Source organism: Oryx dammah, unplaced genomic scaffold (genome assembly GCF_014754425.2).
Source record: "Oryx dammah isolate SB20612 unplaced genomic scaffold, SCBI_Odam_1.1 HiC_scaffold_28, whole genome shotgun sequence".
Classification (NCBI taxonomy): domain Eukaryota; kingdom Metazoa; phylum Chordata; class Mammalia; order Artiodactyla; family Bovidae; genus Oryx; species Oryx dammah.
The window spans coordinates 72944864-72966360 of NW_024070212.1; the positions used below are offsets into that span (position 1 = coordinate 72944864).

The 21497-nt window shown below is 35.5% G+C and overlaps 1 protein-coding gene across 2 annotated transcripts in view; it reads left to right on the top strand.

Moving 5' to 3' along the window:
* LRRC40 (leucine rich repeat containing 40) overlaps positions 1-21497 on the top strand; it is a 49004-nt gene that overhangs the window by 1635 nt on the left and 25872 nt on the right. For both annotated transcript variants that reach the window (XR_005719547.1, XM_040232575.1), the window contains exons 2-7: positions 2735-2916; positions 4026-4099; positions 5993-6122; positions 9656-9779; positions 16462-16604; positions 18926-19098. Coding sequence is in view for 1 of the 2 variants with exons in the window: in XM_040232575.1 (XP_040088509.1) it covers positions 2735-2916; positions 4026-4099; positions 5993-6122; positions 9656-9779; positions 16462-16604; positions 18926-19098 (826 nt within the window). In the remaining variant the exon portion in view is untranslated. The remainder of the gene's footprint in view (positions 1-2734; positions 2917-4025; positions 4100-5992; positions 6123-9655; positions 9780-16461; positions 16605-18925; positions 19099-21497) is intronic.

Below are 21497 nucleotides of genomic sequence, written 5' to 3' on the forward strand. Positions count from 1 at the left end.
ATTAGAGATACCAAGGGAACATTTCATGCAAAGATGGGCTCGATAAAGGACAGAAATGGTATGGCCCTAACAGAAGCAGAAGATATTAAGAAGAGGTGGCAAGAATACATGGAAGAACTGTACAAAAAAGATCGTCACGACCCAGATACTCATGATGATGTGATTACTAATCTCGAGCCAGACATCTTGGAATGTGAAGTCAAGTGGGCCTTAGAAAGCATCACTACGAACAAAGCTAGTGGAGGTGATGGAATTCCAGTGGAGCTGTTTCAAATCCTGAAAGATGATGCTGTGAAAGTGCTGCACTCAATATGCCAACAAATTTGGAAAACTCAGCAGTGGCCACAGGACTGGAAAAGGTCAGTTTTCATTCCAATCCCAAAGAAAGGCAATGCCAAAGAATGTTCAAACTACTGCACAGTTGCACTCATCTCACATGCTAGTAAAGTAATGCTCAAAGTTCTCCAAGCCAGGCTTCAGCAATACGTGAACTGTGAACTCCCTGATGTTCAAGCTGGTTTTAGAAAAGGCAGAGGAACCAGAGATCAAATTGCCAACATCCACTGGATCATGGACAAAGCAAGAGAGTTCCAGAAAAACATCTATTTCTGCTTTCTTGACTATGCCAAAGCCTTTGACTGTGTGGATCACAATAAACTGTGGACAATTCTGAAAGAGATGGGAATACCAGACCACCTAACCTGCCTCTTGAGAAATCTGTATGCAGGTCAGGAAGCAACAGTTAGAGCTGGACATGAACAACAGACTGGTTCCAAATAGGAAAAGGAGTACGTCAAGGCTGTATATTGTCACCCTGCTTGTTTAACTTCTATGCAGAGTACATCATGAGAAACTCTGGACTGGAAGAAACACAAGGTGGAATCAAGATTGCTGGGAGAAATATCAATCACTTCAGATATGCAGATGACACCACCCTTATGGCAGAAAGTGAAGAGGAGCTAAAAAGCCTCTTGATGAAAGTGAAAGAGAGTGAAAAAGTTGGCTTAAAGCTCAACATTCAGAAAACGAAGATCACGGCATCTGGTCCCATCGCTTCATGGCAAATAGATGGGGAAACAGTAGAAACAGTGTCAGACTTTATTTTTGGGGGCTCCAAAATCACTGCAGATGGTGACTGCAGCCATGAAATTAAAAGACGCTTACTCCTTGGAAGAAAAGTTATGACCAACCTAGATAGTATATTCAAAAGCAGAGACGTTACTTTGCCGACTAAGGTCCGTCTAGTCAAGGCTATGGTTTTTCCAGTGGCCATGTATGGATGTGAGAGCTGGACTGTGAAGAAGGCTGAGCGCCGAGGAATTGATGCTTTTGAACTGTGTTGTTGGAGAACACTCTTGAGAGTCCCTTGGACTGCAAGGAGATCCAACCAGTCCATTCTGAAGGAGATCAACCCTGGGATTTGTTTGGAAGGAATGATGCTAAAGCTGAAGCTCCAGTACTTTGGCCACCTCATGTGAAGTGTTGACTCATTGGAAAAGACTGATGCTGAGAGGGATTGGGGGCAGGAGGAGAAGGGGACGACCGCGGATGAGATGGCTGGATGGCATCATGGACTTGATGGACGTGAGTCTGAGTGAACTTTGGGAGATGGTGATGGACAGGGAGGCCTGGCGTGCTGCGATTCATGGGGTGGCAAAGAGGCGGACACGACTCAGCGACTGATCTGAGCTGAAAGCAGCCTTGCATTCCTGACATAACTCCTGCTTGGTCATGATGTTTAGATATAGTTTTTGTTTTTTGGAGTAACCCCCTGTTTTTAATGTCTCTGGTTTTGGTATCAGAATAATGCTGACTTCATAAAATGAGTTGGGAATTTTATCTCTTTTATTTTCTAAAAGGTTCTATAGAATTAGTTTTGTTTCTACTCTAAATGTCTGCTAGATTTCACCAGTGAAGCTATCTGGGTCTAGAGTTTTGTTTGTGGGATTGTTTTAAATAGCAAATTCAGTTTCTTTCATGGATGTAATGTGCGATAACACATTGGCTGTAGCACTGAAGCAAGTTAATACCTTCTAGAGCTTCATTTTAATAGTGATAAACCTGAACTCTTTCTGTTTAACTTGTACAGACTTATTTGCTATGTCAAAGGAATTGCTGTATTTGCTGCAACAAGAGTAACAATGTTGTGTTGTGTTGTGTTGTGTGTCAGATAGAGAGCAGCTACCAGAGTCAGATATACCTTTCAAATATTCACTGAGAAGCAAGATAGTTTAGCTTTTCCAGGGTTTAATCTTATCTAGCTGTATAACCTGGGACAAATGATACATTCTCTCTGTGTCCCATTTCTCTCATGTATAAAGTGAGAATAGTCATAACACCTGCCTCCTGGAGTTGTTATGTGATACAGGAGTTTGTTTATTTGATTTCCATATCTTCTCTGTTATGGTGGCATAAAGATAGAGCCCATTCTTTATTTGTCTTATATATCCAACCACTATGTGCTATGCAGGAAATGTATATAGTAAATATATATTGTTGAATGAAGATAAAAGTGAGATCTAATATGAATAATACATATCCCCTATTTTGTTTTGGAATAAAATCAACCTTTCACTTTACTGTTGTTGTAATTCATTGTAATTTGTTTGATTTACTTGAAAGTTTTCAATGTTTCAAAAATTTCAGTGGCTAACTTGAATAGCCGTTATCAACTTACGTGCTTAGTATCTCACTTTTTTTCTTTCCTTTTTTTGGTGTGGCATGGTGGAAATAGTGCCTCAGTGTGTTTGGAGAATCAATGTGGATATCCCTGAGGAAGCTAATCAGAATCTTTCATTCAATGCCTCTGAGCGATGGTGGGAGCAGACAGATTTGACCAAACTAATCATATCAAATAATAAACTTCAGTCACTTACTGATGACCTCCGACTCCTTCCTGCACTGACTGTTCTTGATGTAAGTTGATTTATGAGTCTTTTGTTTGAAAAGATTCTGAAGCTAAGTTTGAGAAGCAAGAAAGCCCAATTGGTAGAGTGCAAGAAGAATAACAAATTACTGTGTTAGGCAAAGCATCATGGTTAAGAATGCAGAATCAGAACCTCAGGCTTCCAGTTCTGACTGCAGCTTGATAGCTGTGTGATCTTGGGACAGTTACCTTTCTGTGCTTCAGTTTCCATATCTATAAATCGAGATTGTTAGTACTGCCTATCTTTTGAATTAAATGTGTTAACGCATACAAACAGAATTAGAATTAATGTTTAACTGGTGGCTTCTGCTGCTTGTCTTTTTTTATTGCTATTATTTTATGATCATTATTATTCTAGACATTAAAGCAAGTACTTAAGGTTATTATTATTATTTTGTTACTTATCTCCAATACTGACTTAAATTATTGGGCTTAAGTTTTTGTGGATTTATTCAGGGACTTTGTTTTTAGTCCCTATGCTATGTCATGTGGTAAAGTGAAACATGAGTAGTTTATTTCACAGTCCACAGACTTCTATATCACAGACTTCTATTCACAATCCACTGTTTTACTTAGGATCACCAAAAAATCTTCCAGTTTTTGTCTGAAAAAGTTGGATGTAGTCAGATTTCTAGAGAAGTTTTTATTTTCTTCATTTGTAAAGTGAATCAGTTGGTGTCAGTGTTCTCCTGAAGGTTCCTTGTACCTTGAAAACAATATGATCCTGTAAAAATATGAGAGAAGAAATCTTCCTCCTCATTTATTTTTTGTAAATGTTGGCGTAATCATACCAACAGAGGGCTATACATTCTAACCCTCTCGTCTCTCATTTGAGATTGAAATTCCACTCAATGAGGTGGTTTCCTTTTTTTTAACTGTAATATTTAAAATTAATGTCTTACCACTCATGATCTCTGAACAGCAATGTGGTCAATTTCAAACTCTTTTTTCTCTTCTATACTCAGAACAAATTAGCAATAGTGCAACAGTACTATTGAATTAGAATAATTAGAGTATTGCCAGTGAATATTTTGCAATAACAAAGTTTATGGTTATTTATAAGAGCAAGATATTGACTGTGTCTTTTAATAACTTTCAGATACATGATAATCAGTTGACATCCCTTCCTTCTGCTATAAGAGAGTTAGAAAATCTTCAGAAACTTAATGTCAGGTAATATTTAAACTTATTTCAGTATTTCAGTGTATAAAGGTATAAATCTAATATTCTTTAAAAAATTTTTTTCTTATATTTTTTCTAACATGTAAAAAATTTTTTTATTATCTCAAAGTGATTAAATAGGATAAGAATTTTAAGCTTTAATTCTCTGATTATTTTATTTTTTGTTTTAGAATTGCCTACATATTTTTTGGCTTTACAAATTTAAGACCAATTTTAAAAAATACTCTATATTTTTTGTGAAATAATTTGTAGTGGTTATTTTCAAAATCTTTGTTGACATCTCAAGTTTTATGTTATTTTGATAGTCTTAAGATATATATGTGTTAAACAGTAGGAAGAAATTAAAACAATATTTTTCATCAGTCAGGAAAATTTCACATTTTCAATATTAGTAGTTTTAAACCTTTCCGAGGACTCAGATTCCACGGGTATGCCTCTGGTACTCTTTGATAGGTACATGGGAAGCCAGCTAGCTGAGACTCCAGATACCTCTGTTTGCCCTTCAGTCTGCATTCAGACTTTCAGGAAAAATTACTGCCTTATATGTTATATATACACTGTGGAAAAGGGATTAGGGATGATTTAATTTAGGAGGAAAAATTAAAAGGGTTTAAGTGTTAAACATTGTTTGAAAAGCTGTGGCTTATAAAATAGGTATGGTTATTGATCTATCTAACATAGAAGTTAACTAGTTTGAGGGAGAACAGTTCCTCAAATAACAGTCTTTATTTGATGAAAAACTTAAAATTACCATAAATTAACAAAAATATCTGTACCCAAAATTGTTTAGGACCCTTAGTGAAGATACTTATTGTTTAGTTGTACATCAGAACCTCTTCCCATTGCAAGCCAAAGGCATAGATATGCCCTGCAAAAAGAAGAGTGGGCAGGGTTGAGAGCAGAAGAGAGTGTGCAGCAGCTGTGGGTGGCTTTAGCTTTAGCTTCTAGCACTTAAAAGAGTATGAATGTTAGGATAGAGGAATAGAACAAGAGAGGAAAAGAAGGAAATATACAGCAAAAATTATATTTTTGCCCAACTAGATTCCTGTCAGATATGCAAAGATTACAATTAAGTAACTGACAATGTCAACCAATTTTTAGTGGGTTTTGGTGGTTCATATTTTAGAAAACATTTTTTGGCATTTTTGTTCCAGCTAGTTTTATTATAATTTAAAGTCATTATTATGTGCTTATATTTCCCTTTTCCTGCCTGTTATTTGTGAAGAAACTGTATATGGCTAGACAGTAGAGTAGAGTTCCCGAACAAGTAGTTGGCATGAATCTAAGAACAAGTTAAATCATCTCTTAATTATCAGGGAATGTATTTTTCTAAGTAACTTGGGACTTCTTCACCAATAAACTGGAATCTCTGCAGGACTGAACTGAAAATAATGGTTCAGTACAAATAAGAATGGAGCTGCATATTACACATTCAATTGGATATGTTAGACCCTCAAATAGAAATAGCTCTTTTTGTTTTGAGTGCTAGATTGAAGCCTAATCCCCATGTAAAATGTGACTTCATTGTAGTGTGTGTATGCATCTTTGTCAAAATCTTAAAACTCTGATAGAGTGTGAAAATTTACAGTCCAGTGTATTTTTTCACATTGCATGTGAAATGAAGTTGATTAAAAGGAACCAATCAAAATTTCACAAATTATATCTTTGCTTCAAAATCTTTATTTCTTTGAAACACTCAATTTGATTACATTACTGTCATTTTAATGGGTGTTTTATTTTAGGATGTAAAGTTTGATAAGTACTTAAAATTAGTAACCTTGTCTTTTTTTTAATGAGTCCAGGTAGTTGATTAGCAGAAATGCCTTGTTAAGTATTTATTTTGTTGTCACCAAATTATTCAGCATTTGTTTTATCAATCAATAGCCATAACAAGCTGAAAATACTCCCTGAAGAAATTACAAATCTAAGAAATCTGAAGGGGCTGTATCTCCAACATAATGAACTCACTTGCATACCAGAGGGGTTTGAACAACTTTCCAACTTAGAAGATTTAGTAAGTTTTGATTTTGCAATATTTGTATAATTTGGGGCTGGAGGGATTTTTCATTTGGCTGAGAAATTGGATATATGATACCAATCATGAGTACATGGGTGCCTGTTTGTATGACTAGATTATCAGAACTATGTATTACAATTAGATTGCTAAATTAATAATTGCAAATTTATTTTCCTATGTTTTTCTTCTTTTTTCCTATGTTTTTCTTATGATAGAAATTACCTTAGATTTTAATTTCAGAGTAGAGTTTTAGAAGGGGCCTGATGATGATGACTTTGCAATTCAGAGGCTTTTATGATTTGGCAAAATAGAGGAGAGGGGTTTTTAGCGTATACTTACCCCCCCCCCGCCCCCTTTTTTTTAAATATATTTTTGACTGCATGGGGTCTTTGTTGCTGCATACAGGCTTTCTCTAGTTGCAGTGGGTGAGGGCTACTCTCTAGGTGCTGTGCTTGGGCTTCTAATGAAGGTGGCTTTTCTTATAGATTCCCATTACCTCCTCTTAAGCGCTTATGGTCCTTCTGTTCCCTAAGTGTCCAGATAATACCTTCAGAGCCTGCCTTTTCTTCCCTGTTTTCCAAAGTGGCCACATTTCTTGGTGAAATTTTCATTCCATCTGTTTCATATCTTAAATAGAGATAACCATGAAGCAGTACAAATACTATTTTAGTCATATTATTAAGAATACAGACAGTAGGCACTTTACTTTACATATACCTAAGTAGTTTCATCCTATTACAGATTTTAAAAAAAGTAACATCCAAAGTCATACAACTGATTAAGGAATTCAGGATTTTAAGATCAGACAATTGGATTTCAAAGTGTATACACCCTTCCCTCCCAAATTTACCACAGGAGTAAGACTCTACTATAAGCTATCCTATCTGAAAGACTTTAGCTTTATTAGATCAGATGTTCCAATATAAATCTCTACTCCATGTAGTTATTTCATAGTACATTCTTGTTCTGTTCACTATTATATGTTTTGAAAAACTCATTAGTGTTTACTTGAAGTTTATTTTTTATTGAAGGACAAATTACTTCTTTTACTTATTTCTTTCTTGATATTTTCCCCCATCTGCTCTAGTGGTTGAAATCAAAATTACACTCTCCTCAACCATTTCTTTAGTATCTCTTTGTTTTTCAGTCTGATCAGATTGGAAATAAAGTTTGAAAAGTAAAAGGTAGATGAAATGAATGGAAAGGAAGGGAGCCATCAGATTTTCTTATAAAATTTAGTGGTAAAAGATAGCAATTGATTAAAAAAAGAATCTAGTAGACGGCTTAATGGAAACCTTATAAACTTTTGTTCTGGATTCCCAGATATTCATTTTCTTAATAAAAGAATGCTTCAGTTAAGAACTGTGATCTTAAGGACTAATTATCAGATAAATCATAAATGTGAGCAACAATAAATTAAAGCATTTAAAGTGTAAGATATGTAATAATTTAAGCTAAGAATATATATTTTTTTAAATTTAGAAATTAATTCTGTTTAATCCACAAGCTTTATATAGCTATAGTTTAAAACAAAAACAATAAAAATAAGACACTGTTTCAAATTCTGGGCCCTTCCAATTTTCCAAATACAAGAGCTCTGAAAGTTGTATATACCAGCTGAAACAAGACAAAATTATGAATGGAGTCATGACATTTCATGAAACAAAATTTTGCATAACTGAAGGATCCTTCCTGGGACTAGTTAATTGCCTTTACCAAAAAAAAAAAAAAGGGAAAGAAAAGTATGGAATTCCAGTGTTCTAAATCAACTTGTTACACATCAATATAAACCCACAGTGTCCTGGCAAACAACATGCTTTCATTTTCTGTCTCATCCTAGAACTCGAATCCTAATTCATTTCAGCAGAGACTCCATAGAAACAGGAAGGATTGTAGCATTAAAATATTCATTTATTCTTTAGTGGTAGCTCAACGGTGGTCTTATTTCTGGGCAAGAATTTAAGCTAGTAATATTTCTTAAAGTTACATAGAACTGCTTAGCACAGTGCTAAATAAATATTTATTGAAGAAATGTGTCACATAAATAATGATTAATTCATATGCACTGTACTTATTTTGTATCCAATTTAATCATTAACTGCAATAGTTTAATATTTAACTATTAGTAATTCTGTTACTTTAAGTTCTTTAAAATTTCTTAAGAATTTATGAATTAATCTTCTTTATCAGAAACTTTTTATTTTTAGCTTTTGATATTAGAATAATTTTAGATTTATAGAGAAGTTGGAAAGATAGTACAGAGAGTGTCTCTATACCCTTCACCCATCTAATGGGTGAACATTTTACATAACCACAGGATATTTGTAAAAACTAAGAAATTGACTTTGGTACAATATTGCTGACTATAGATTTTATAATATTTTCCCAGTGGTTTCACTAATGTCCTTTTCTTTTTGTTCCAGGATCCAATCCAGAATACTACATTCCATTTAGTGTCAGTAAATTCTGATATCACAAAATACTTATTAGTAATCTGTTGATTCTTAGACCTTAGAGTATTTGAGTTGTAGAGTATTATGTTGTATGTTGTAGATTATGTGTTGTTATTATAATAATAACAGTATGTTTTAAAAATATTCTGATGTATAATAGCATTTTTCCTTTTTCTATTTTCTTGATTTATTTAGAGTTATAGTTATTTAATGTTAGACTAAATCATAGTCTTCAGAGAACAGTTCCTTTAAGTCATTTTTTTCTTATTCACTGTTGCCCTACCTAATAGTTCAGTGATAGCTGGTGGAATACTTAGGTTTAATTTGGATGTCATAAGAAGAATACCTGATATATAGCATTGTCTTTTAAAAGGAGTTGCAAAAAAATTCTCATAACTATTTAGAGAAAAAGCAAAGACTTATAATGCAAAAGTAAGGTATAGGGATTAATTAGGTAGGGTGAATGAGTGAAAACTAAACAGTAGACTTTTCTACTTAGTTAAAGCAGACTTACTGTGGTAAGCAGAAGAACCAAGAGGGAATATTTTTTCCTCCCAAATGAAAATAGCCATATTTTCCAGCCTTACTTGTTTTCTTTCAAGCATTTTTCTTTTTTGCAAAGATGTTTTTCTTTATATATTACAGTTTAACTGATGTATCTTTAAACATTGTTAACATATCGTTAAAATGTATCATTGTACATTTTGCCTGATGTATCATAGATACTCAGCAAATATTGGATGAATAAATGGATTTTTTAGAAACACAATGCAAGATACAGCATGACTTAGTACTAACAGAAACGTTTCTGTAAAATATTTTTGAAATAAAGTCATTTTAATTTATCTGTTATATTATTAGACATGTAATAGGTTCACAGAAAATACTGATGCAATGAATGATGATCTGTGAAATTGTCAGTGAATGAGACTTAGAAACTGTATCTACTCTAAAGAGTTTTTTTTAATGTTGCAATGCCCTTGAAATTCTGAACCCCCGCCCTCCCGCCTTAGGGATCCTTCATTTATTTTTTTATCTACTTGTTCATTCATTCATTTTGTCTTCCTCTTTTTAAAGGATCTTTCAAATAATCGTCTTACAACTGTTCCCGCTAGTTTTTCTTTTCTATCCAGCTTGGTGCGTCTCAATCTTTCCAGTAATCAACTGAAGAGTTTGCCAGCAGAGCTAAGTGGAATGAAAAGTAAATCTTCTCTGTTTTAAAAATTGAATAAATTTGAAGTTTGTGTAACTTACATTTAGAAAAATAAATTTTTATGTAGTTACAGACAAGTAAAACAATAGATTTTATTGTGGTAAATGCAAACAATAACAACTAGTCAGATTTTCTCCAGGGCATTGTTGTCTAGCAACTTCATTAAGATTTACCACCAAAAAGGTTCAGTTCAGTCGCTTAGTCGTATCCGACTCTTTGTGACCCCATGGACTGCAGCACACCAGGCTTCCCTGTCCATTACCAAGTCCCAAAGCTTGCTCAAACTCATGCCCATTGAGCTGGTGAAGCCATCCAACCATCCCATCCCATCCTATGTTATCCGTACTACCAAACAGTAGTTTAACACATCAAAAAGATAAAAAGAAAATAAGATTATAAATTGTGGGAAAATTACATACCTGAGAAATTGATTAAGGTTTTGAGCATGCTGTCTCATATTTAATATTCTTTCTCATATTTAATATTCACTGAGAGGTCATGACCCTCTCCTAGGTAATTCCACTTATGATAGGTTATGTTATATCTGTATCGTCCTTGAGGTCCATAAGTAATAACAGCAAGGGATAGTCTCAGTCAGTTCAGTAGTTCAGTCATGTCCGACTCTTTGTGACCCCGTGAACTGCAGAACATCAGGCCTCCCTGTCTATTACCAACTCCTGGAGTCAACCCAAACCCATCTCCATCGAGTCGGTGATGCCATCCAACCATCTCATCCTCTGTCGTCCCCTTCTCCTCCTGCCCTCAATCTTTGCCAGCATCAGGGTGTTTTCCAATGAGTCAGCTCTTCTCACAGGTGGCCAAAGTATTGGAGTTTCAGCTTCAATATCAGTCCTTCCAATGAACACCCAAGACTGATCTCCTTTAGGATGGACTGGTTGGATCTCCTTGCAGTCGCAGAGACGCTCAAGAGTCTTCTCCAACACAGTTCAAAAGCATCAGTTCTTTGGCACTGAGCATTCTTTATAGTCCAACTCTCACATCTGTACATGACCACTGGAAAAACCACAGCCTTGACTAGATGGACCTTTGTTGGCAAAGTAATGTCTCTGCTTTTGAATATGCTATCTAGGTTGGTCATAACTTTCCTTCCAAGGAGTAAGCATCTTTTATTTTTATGGCTGCAATCACCATCTGCAGTGATTTTGGAGCTCCCCAAAAATAAAGTCAGCCACTGTTTCTACTGTTTCCCCATCAATTTGCCGTGAAGTGATGGGACCACTTTCTATGATCTTAGTTTTCTGAATGTTGAGCTTTCAGCCAACTTTTTCACTCTCCTCTTTCACTTTCATCAAGAGGGTTTTTAGCTCCTCTTCACTTTCTGCCATAAGGGTGATGTCATCTGCATATCCGATTTATTGATATTTCTTCCAGCAATTTTGATTCCAGCTTGTGCTTCCTCCAGCCCAGCATTTCTCATGATATACTCTGCACAGAAGTTAAATAAGCAGGGTGACAATATATAGCCTTGACGTACTCCTTTTCCTATTTAGAACCAGTCTATTGTTCGATGTCCAGTTCTAACTGTTGCTTCCTGACCTGCATACAGATTTCCCTGGAGGCAGGTCAGGTAGTCTGGTATTCCCATCTCTTTCAGAATTTCCAGTTTATTGTGATCCACACAGTCAAAGGCTTTGGCATAGTCAGTAAAGCAGAAGTAGATATTTTTCTGGAACTCTCTTGCTTTATTGATGATCCAGCGGATGTTGGCAATTTGATCTCTGGTTCCTCTTCCTTTTCTAAAACCAGCTTGACATCTGGAAGCTCATAGTTCACATATTACTGAAGCCTGGCTTGGAGAATTTTGAGCATTACTTTACTAACGTGTGAGATGAGTGCAATTGTGCGGTAGTTTGAGCATTCTTTGGCATTGCCTTTCTTTGGGATTGGAATAAAAACTGACCTTTTCCAGTCCTGTGGCCACTGCTGAGTTTTCCAAATTTGTTGGCATATTGAGTGCAGCACTTTCACAGCATCATCTTTCAGGATTTGAAATAGCTCCACTGGAATTCCATCACCTCCACTAGCTTTGTTCGTAGTGATGCTTTCTAAGGCCCACTTGACTTCACATTCCAGGATGTCTGGCTCTAGCTCAGTGATCACACCATCATGATTATCTTGGTTGTGAAGATCTTTTTTGTACAGTTCTTCTGTATATTCTTGCCACCTCTTCTTAATATCTTCTGCTTCTGTTAGGTCCCTACCATTTCTGTCCTTTGTTGAGCCCATCTTTGCATAAAATGTTCCCTTAGTATCTAATTTTCTTGAAGAGACCTCTAGTCTTTCTCATTCTATTGTTTTCCTCTATTTCATTGCATTGATCTCTGAGGAAGGCTTTCTTATCTCTCCTTGCTATTCTTTGGAATTCTGCATTCAAGTGGGTATCTCTTTCTTTTTCCCCTTTGCTTTTCTCTTCCCTTCTTTTCACAGCTATTTGTGAGGCCTCTTCAGACAGCCATTTTGCTTTTTTGCATTTCTTTTTCTTGGGGATGGTCTTGATTCCTGTCTCCTGCACATGTCACGAACCTCCATCCATAGTTCATCAGGCACTTTATCAGATCTAGTCCCTTAAATCTATTTCTCACTTCCACTGTATAGTCATAAGGGATTTGATTTAGGTCATACCTCAATGGTCTAGTGGTTTTCTCCACTTTCTTCAATTTCAGACTGAATTTGGCAATAAGGAGTTCATGATCTGGACCACAGTCAGCTCCCGGTCTTGTTTTTGCTGACTGTATAGAGCTTCTCCATCTTTGGATGCAAAGAATATAATCAGTCTGATTTCAGTGTCAACCATCTGGTGATGTCCATGTGTAGAAGTCTCTCTTGTGTTGTTGGAAAAGGGTGTTTCTATGACCAATGCGTTCTCTTGGCAGAACTCTATTAGCCTTTGCCCTGCTTCATTCTGTACTCCAAAGTCAAGTTTGCCTGTTACTCCAGGTGTTTCTTGTCTTAATACTTTTGCATTCTAGTACCCTAAAATGAAGAAGACATCTTTTTTGGATGTTAGTTCTAGAAGTTCTTGTAGGTCTTCATAGAACTGTTCAAATTCAGCATCTTCAGCATTACTGGTTGGGGCATAGACTTGGATTATTGTGATACTGAGTGGTTTGCCTTGGAAACGAAGAGAGATCATTCTGTCATTTTTGAGACTGCATCCAAGTACTGCATTTTGGACTCTTCTGTTGACCATGATGGCTACTCCATATCTTCTAAGGGATTCCTGCCCACAGTAGTAGATATAATGGTCATCTGCATTAAATTCACCCATTCCAGTCCATCTTAGTTCGCTGATTCCTAGAATGTTGATGTTCACTCTTGCCATCTCCTATTTGACCACTTCCAATTTGCCTTGATTCATGGACCTAACATTCCAGGTTCCTATGCAATATTGCTCTGTATAGCATCGAACCTTGCTTCTATCACCAGTCCCATCCACAACTGGGTGTTGTTTTTGCTTTGGCTCCATCCCTTCATTCTTTCTAGAGTTATTTCTCCACTGATCTCCAGTAGCATATTGGGCACCTACTGACCTGGGGAGTTCATGTTTCAATGTCCTGTCTTTTTGCCTTTTCATACTGTTCTTGGGGTTCTCAAGGCAAGAATACTGAAGTGGTTTGCCATTCCCTTCTCCAGTGGATCACATTCTGTCAGACCTCTCCACCATAACCCAGCGGTCTTGGGTGGCCCCACACAGCATGGCTTAGTTTCATTGAGTTAGACAAGGCTGTGGCCCACCTGTGTGATGAGATTGGCTAGTGGTCTGTGATTGTGGTTTCAGTCTGTCTGCCCTCTGATGCCCTCTCTCAGTGCCTACTGTCTTAGTTGGTTTTCTCTTACCTTGGACTTGGGGTATCTCTTCATGGCTGCTCCAGCAAAGCACAGCCGCTGCTCCTTACCTTGGACCGTGGGTAGTCTAGACAAGAGATAGTCTAGTTTTGTTCAAATTGTTAATCCTTTTTAAAAGCAGGTTAAATTTAGTGTTTCTGTTAAGTTCACCATTGAATCAGTACATTTGAAGTATTGTAGAACTAATATGTAGGATGAAAAAAATAGAAGGTACATTTCAGTAATTTAAATAAGTATACTTGCTCATATTAGAATTCTTGAGTCCAAAATCAACTCTTTTTCACCTAAAGGCAAACTCTTATTTCTCAGTTGATGATCACTATGTGTCAACTGTAGACTGTTTACCTTACCTACTTTTTTTGCTAATCATATGTGAGCTCTTTCATTTTTTTTAAACCTTTGTTTTTTGGATAAAATCATAGATGTGATTTCGAACACTTTGTTAGAGATTATTTAGAGGTGAGTTTGTAAAATTGTGCTGTTAGGTATTTAAAAGAAATACTGTATGATTGACTAACAATGTTATTAGTTTCAGGTGTGCAAAAATAAAAGTAATATCTTTATACATTACAAATGATCACTGCTGTTTTACTATAGATTAATGGTTATTTGGGCTTCTGATTTGGTGCTAGTGGTAAAGAATCCGCCTACCAGTGCAGAAGTTGCAAGAGATGTGCGTTTAATCTCTGGATCAGGAAGATCCCCTAGAGTAGGAAATGGCACACTGCTCCAGTATTCTTGCCTGGAAAATTCCATGGACAGAGGAGTCTGGTGGGCTACAGTCAGTGAGGCTACAAAGAGCCAGACACGACTGAGCGACTGAGCACAGCACAATGGTTATTTGTCATTTATTACAGGAATGCATAAATTAAATGCCATAAATTGAATTGACATTTTAGGGGAGCCTTTACTTGTGATACCAATAGTTAACTCTGCTTGTTTTTGCCATTTTTTCAGTAAAGGTATTGGAAAATAGAGTTGAACAGAAAATACGATAACCTGCAATGAGTATGCCAGAAGCATGTGTTTTTTTTTTTTTTAATTGAGTAGAAATATTGAGAGAGAAGAATAGATATTGAAATCAATAGAAAAATGCTTTAAATTTATAGAAGGTTTTCTAATATACTATATAGTTAGTCTCAGGTATTTTCTGTGCTTTAGCCATTACAAAGATACTTTTAAGCTATCACCAGTAGGAAATTTAGTTGTTTTTTTCCGCTATTCACGACCGATATTCTACAGTTTCTAACATTTGTATGGTTCTTTGTAATTCAAAATGCTTTAAAGTATATTATTTTGCCATCACAATAGTTCTGTAAGTTAATGGGGTTGCATATTATTTACATTTTAAAGATTCAGGAACCTAGGTTTAGAAATTATACAGCAAATTGTAAAGCCAGGGTTTTCATCTTCTTACTTCATCCCTCTTGATTTTTCTGCTACATACTGCTTGTATTCTCAACCAGCGCTCTTAAATGCAAAAACTTGTGAAAACTAGTTTCTAGATGTAAAACAAACTTCTTTACAGAATTTACTGGATTTAGGGTGGATTGGATTATGACATTTTCCTCAGTGCTGTAGCCAAATGATACGTAAATTATCATATTATAAATTGAAGTACTATTAAATTTGTTTTGAAAAGCCATTAGTTTCTGTAAACACTGAAAGTGGTCTAAATATATCACTTCAGTCTTTAATTATGTTAAAATTGATGAGCTCAAAGTACATGAAAAATGGTTGTAAAATACATATTACCTATTCAAACTATAGGGTTGAGAATAGTGGAAAATATAAGTGGAAGAGGGCTTTCCCTGCTGGCTCAGTGGTAGTACATCCACCTAATAGCGTAGAAGGTGTGGGTTCGATCCCTGGGTTGGGAAGATCCCCCTGAGAAGGAAATGGCTACCACTCCAGTATTCTTGCCTGGGAAATCCCATGGACAGAGAAGCCTGGTGGGCTGCAATCAGTCCATGGGGTCATAAAAGAGTCGGACACAACTTAGTGACTAAATCAACAGCAGCAGCAGTAAGTGGAGAATCTGCAATATGGATTAGGGAGAAATTGCTTATTAAAGTCTTATGAAAAAGAAGACCTTTACTTTTCTTCTGTTTTTGTTTTCCATTCTGCCTTTTATGAGATATTCAGGAGGTAAGAGAGATACTGCAAGTGAGAACAGTCTTATCAAGAGCGTGAGCTAAGCTGTTAGAAAAAGCCTTTAACTTAAAATTCAAAAAAAGGCAGGAAAGAAGACAAGGAGAGAGGCACTGTGAGTGGTTGAAAGAGTAAAAGAGCATACATAGAAATCCATGGATTTTTTGACAGAACTGAACTGAAGCTACTACTGGCCAGAGTTACTTGACATTCATTCATATGAGTAGTATGGATGTATATTCATGTCTTTAATAATTTAAGCTTTTCTTTAAAGATGTATGATACTGAGGTAAATAATCTCATAGTTATAGTTTATATATTTTAGAGTATAGTATATATATTTTCGAGTACTTGAAGGGAGTACTAGAGTATTTTGTTTTTTAAGTCTTTGCAAAGATGACCTGGACTGTTACTAAACATTGACTTTAGTATCATTGTTTTTCTTTAATTGTAACTAAATGTAAAAATGTTTTAGTTTACATTTATGTAATTCAGTGGTATTCTACGATTCTTGATCATTACAGCAGTGTAGAAAATCACAGTTTTGTGAGTCCTCATGATTACATGAACATTCTTTGAACATATATAGAATTGTAAACCAATATTTTTCTCTATTAAAGTATCTTTGTGTTTCACTAAATATGTATTACAGGATTAAAGCATTTGGATTGTAATTCGAATCTCTTGGAAACTATTCCTCCTGAATTGGCCAGCATGGAATCACTAGAATTGCTATATTTGCGAAGGAATAAATTACGTTTTCTACCAGAATTTCCTTCTTGTAAACTATTAAAGGTACTATTTAGTCGTTTATTAGATACATTTTCTGAAAGTTAATCATGAAAATGAAAATTTAAACTTATTTTACATTGAGAATATGTATTAGTTATGTGTTTTTTTCTTATAATTTTATCTTTCAAACTTTTATTATGATTGAATATATTAATGGTATTGTTAATAACAGATTTTTTTAGAAAAAGAAATAATCGGTTTTAAAAATAAGAATTTGCCCATTTCATCTGGAGGGTAGTTTATAACTTGAGAAGTAGTATTAGGTTGGTGCAAAAGTAATTGTGGTTTTGTGTTGTTGAACTTTGCCAGTTGGTATTGGAATACATTCTTAAATAAATGGTTACATTATATATCATTTTAATGTACATTTCTTTATATTTTTGCTAATGATATTGCTTGCTGTTTATTTGATAATTATTTTAGACTATAGAAATGATGTTAGACAAAGAGCAAATTTAAGCAGTTTTTTTGAGTTTAGAATGGGTCAGAAAGCAGCGGAAACAACTCGCTACATCAATATCAGCAATGCATTTGGCCCAGGAACTGCTACCGAATGTACAGTGCAGTGGTGGTTCAAGAAGTTTTGCAAAAGAGATGAGAGCCTTGAAGATGCGGAGCATAGTGGCCAGCCATCAGAAGGTGACAACCAACTGAGAGTATTATTAAAGCTGATCGTCTTAAAACTACATGAGAAGTTGTTGAAGAACTCATTGTTGACCATTCATTCTACAGTTGTTTGGTATTAGAAGCAAATTGAAAAGGTGAAAAAATTTAGTAAGTGGGTGCCTTATGAGCTGACTGAAAATCAAAAAAATCATCTTTTTGAAGTGTCTTCTCTTATTCTATGCAACAGTGAATCATTTCTTGATCAGATTGTGACTTTTGACCAAAAGCATAGTTTATAAGACAACCAGCAATGACCAGCCCAGGGGTTGGACCGAGAAGCTCCAGGGCACTCCCAAACCCTGACTTGCACCAGAAAAGGTCATGGTCACTGTCTGGTGGTCTGTTGCCTGTCTGATCCACAACAGTTTTCTGAATCCCAGCAAAACCATTACATCTGAGAAGTATGTTCAGCAAATTGATTAGATGCACTGGAAACTGCAGCATCTGCAGTTGGCGTTGGTCAACAGAAAGGGCCCAATTCCCCATGACAGCACCTGAATGCACGTCATATAAGCAACACTTCAAAAGTTGAATGAATTGGGCTATGAGGTTTTGCCTTATTTGCCATATTCACCTGACCTCTTGGCAACCGACTACCACTTCTTCAAGCATCTCGAAAATTTTTTGCAGGGAGAGCGCTTCCATAATTAGCAGGATGCAGAAAATGCTTTCCAAGAGTTCATTGAATCCTGAAGCACAGATTTTTATTCTATAGAAATAAACTTATTTTTTCATTGGCAAAAATGTGTTGATTGAATGGTCCTATTTTGGTTAATAAAGATATGTTTGAGCCTGGTTATGAGTTGGACACAACTAAGCAACTGAACAACAGCAAAATAATGATTTAAAATTCACAATCCAAAACCTCAATTAGTTTTGTACCAACTTAATAGAAGATGAAGCTAACAAAGTAAATTGGGACCATAGTGTAGGAAGCCTGGAATATCAGGAAGAAATATGTGTCTCATTCTTTAAGTTGCAAATTCTTATTTACCTCATCATAAGATCTGTTTAAAATTATTTACTTTTTTTTTTGGTATTAAGTATATGCATTAACATTGTATTTAAATTTGCCATACTTTGCTTTCCCTTATGTATACTTCTGTGCATTGAGTTTCTTTAAACAAAATGGTGACAATGATATAAATAACTGAAAAAGTTATCATTTAATAAGATTAATTATCTGATCTTAGATTCTGCTCATGGGAAATATAACAATATATTATTATAAATCATGAATACAAATTTTGAGTAACAAACATTTATTATAATATAAATAACTTTTTAAACATATACTGATTTGTTTTAAAACTCTAGTTTTTCATCAGTATAGCTCTTGGATTTGTATTTTTGGTCTATAAATGTAACTACTAAATCATTTCTGTACCTTAGTTTTTTAAACTTTGAAGTTTCTGCTGGATTAAGCCTTTAATTATTTTTAAATTACTAGGAAATTCTTGAAAATTTTCTTTTTTGCTATTTTCTGTAACTGTAAAATAGCTTAAACATAATTAAAAATTTAAGCAACTTAGTTATTAGAAAATTATGTTTTTTCCATGTGTTTTTCAGTGATGTGAAATTAAGATTTCAGTTTTACTTTCGTTATCTGGTATAAAATTGAATACAAAAATACACATGACTGATCTTTGGTTTTGTAGGAATTACATGTAGGAGAAAACCAGATTGAAAAGTTAGGGGCAGAACATCTTAAGCATCTGAATTCTATCCTTGTGCTAGACCTGCGGGATAACAAGTTAAAATCTGTTCCAGATGAAATTACACTCCTGCAGTCTTTGGAAAGACTTGATCTAAGCAACAATGATATTAGTAGGTAAGTTTAAGAAGGAATGATATGAAATCATGTCTGTATTTGATTATAATTCATAGGTTAAAACATGCAGAGATCTTTTTTATAAGTTGAATTCAATAAATCCTTATTTAGCAGGTGTCACGTGCAGACCTACAAAGGTAATTAGATTTTGTTCTTGGCAGCAAGCTTAATATACTAATGGAATCAGTTGTATTTGCAAGTGACTCCTGCAGAGCTCAGTTGGTAAAGCATCTGCCTGCAATGTGGGAGACCTGGGTTCAATTCCTGGCTCAAGATATCCCCCTGGAGAAGGTAATGGCAACCCACTCTAGTATCCTTGTGTGGAGAATCCCATGGACAGAGGAGCCTGGACGGGCTACAGTACATAGTATTGTAAGAGTCAGACATGACTTAGTGCTATTTTTCTTTCTTTTCTTTCTAAACCACTAGAACATGAACTCGAGGATGGGTAGGTTTTTATCTCTTTTTTTTCACTGCTCTAACTTCTGTGTCAGTGCCTGGGTTCATAGAAGCTGCCTGATAAATATTTGTTGAATTTGTTAAATGACTATAAAACCACGGGAAAGATATGAAATACTTTGGGGACTTAAAGATGATACAGGGATCACAATTTATTGAGAAAAGTCAGGGCAGACTTTATGTAAGAAGTAAAATTTTTAGATGATGTTACAGAACTGAGACCAGAGTGAAGCAGGTTAATTGCCTAGAGCACAGAATTTAAAAATGTACTCACTGGGGCATGCCTCACTCTAGTTGAGACATCCATCTTTCAAGGATGACCACAGTTTTCAAGTTCATATGTATGGTGGTCAGAATGACTTGGCAGGAGAAAACTGTACAAACAAAGCTCTGAAAGTTCAGAAAATAAATTATAGGTATATGTTTAGAGGACAGTGAGGGATCAGGTTTAGTAGGGTACGTGTAGTGAGGTATTCAGGTCTTGAAAGATAAACTGAGGGCGTGTGAAAGAGGTCCTTGAAATCCCTGTGAAGAGTCAGTTTTCATTGGTTAAGAGATGGGGAGATTAAAAGCAAAATTAACTTGATTGTAACCTTGTAAGTTGATAATAGTGGGTTGAATGCTTTGGATAGGAGTGGGTTTATAGATGGGAATTCTAAATAAGTTCTATTAGATTAATGTCGTAATAATTAACTTGAAAAGGCACACTTGCTATGTCCAGTTTACTGTGTTGACAGCGTTTTAGATTCCTGTCATGTAATAAGGACCTAAACTAGTGACAATGAGAATGGAAAGACAAGGAAAGATGTGAGAGGTGTGATGAGTTAGAATCTGAGTAGTATTTAACAATTGATTGTGTTGGAGAGGCAGAGGAAGAGGATAGTGAGCAAAGACTCATAAAAGCTTGTAAAGCCATAATATTTAGAGATGGAATTACTTTACAGATATATAAAAAATAAAACTCAGACTTACTTAGGGTTGTAAACCAGTAATCCAGTTAGGTGTCTGCAGTTTTGTATTTGGATGTCAGAAACCTGTTTTGTTATGAACAGGGAAAAGATTAAGCAAGGTAGACTTTCGTCTTGGTTTATATTTCAGTAGCTACTTTAAAAAGTCAGGATTGTTTTCACAATGTACATATGGCATATGGTACATCTTGACCATCAATTTGAATACCTGGACAGTGACCATTCTTTTCAATCACTTCTATTTGTGACATAATTGATAAGTGGACGGATATTCCTAAAAGTACCTATAACTAATGAATGAAAGAATTGCTTGCCTCATAAATACTGACATGTACGTTTTTTCCCATGTTAGTCACTCCGTTGTGTCTGACTCTCTGTAACCTTATGGACGGTAGCCCAGCAGTCTTCTCTGTCCATGGAATTTTTCAGGCAAGGAATACTGGAGTGGGTTGCCATTTCCTTCTCCAGGGGATCTTCTGACCGAGGGATTGAACCCACATTGCCTGTGTCTTTTGCATTGTAGGCAGATTCTTTACCATCTGAGCCACCAGGGAGTTACCTTTCTCCCCATAGCAGTTTTATTATGGCTACTAGTAATATGTAAAAACAGTAGAAAGGAAATATTTAAAACAAAAATGGTGATAAATACTATTTAAGTAATCAGTACAAATATTTCTGATATGTATATTTCTCTTTTTCCAGAGCTCTGGATATAAAGTGTATATGTATCACAGGGCCTAGAACATAATGAAGCTAGTAAATATTTTCTTTACTTTCATCTAACCTCATACTTCCTAGACATTACTACTACTACTACTACTACTAAGTCGCTTCAGTCGTGTCCGACTCTGTGCGACCCCATAGACGGCAGCCCACCAGGCTCCCCTGTCCCTGGGATTCTCCTGGCAAGAACACTGGATTGGGTTGCTATTTCCTTCTCCAATGTATGAAAGTGAAAAGTGAAAGTGAAGT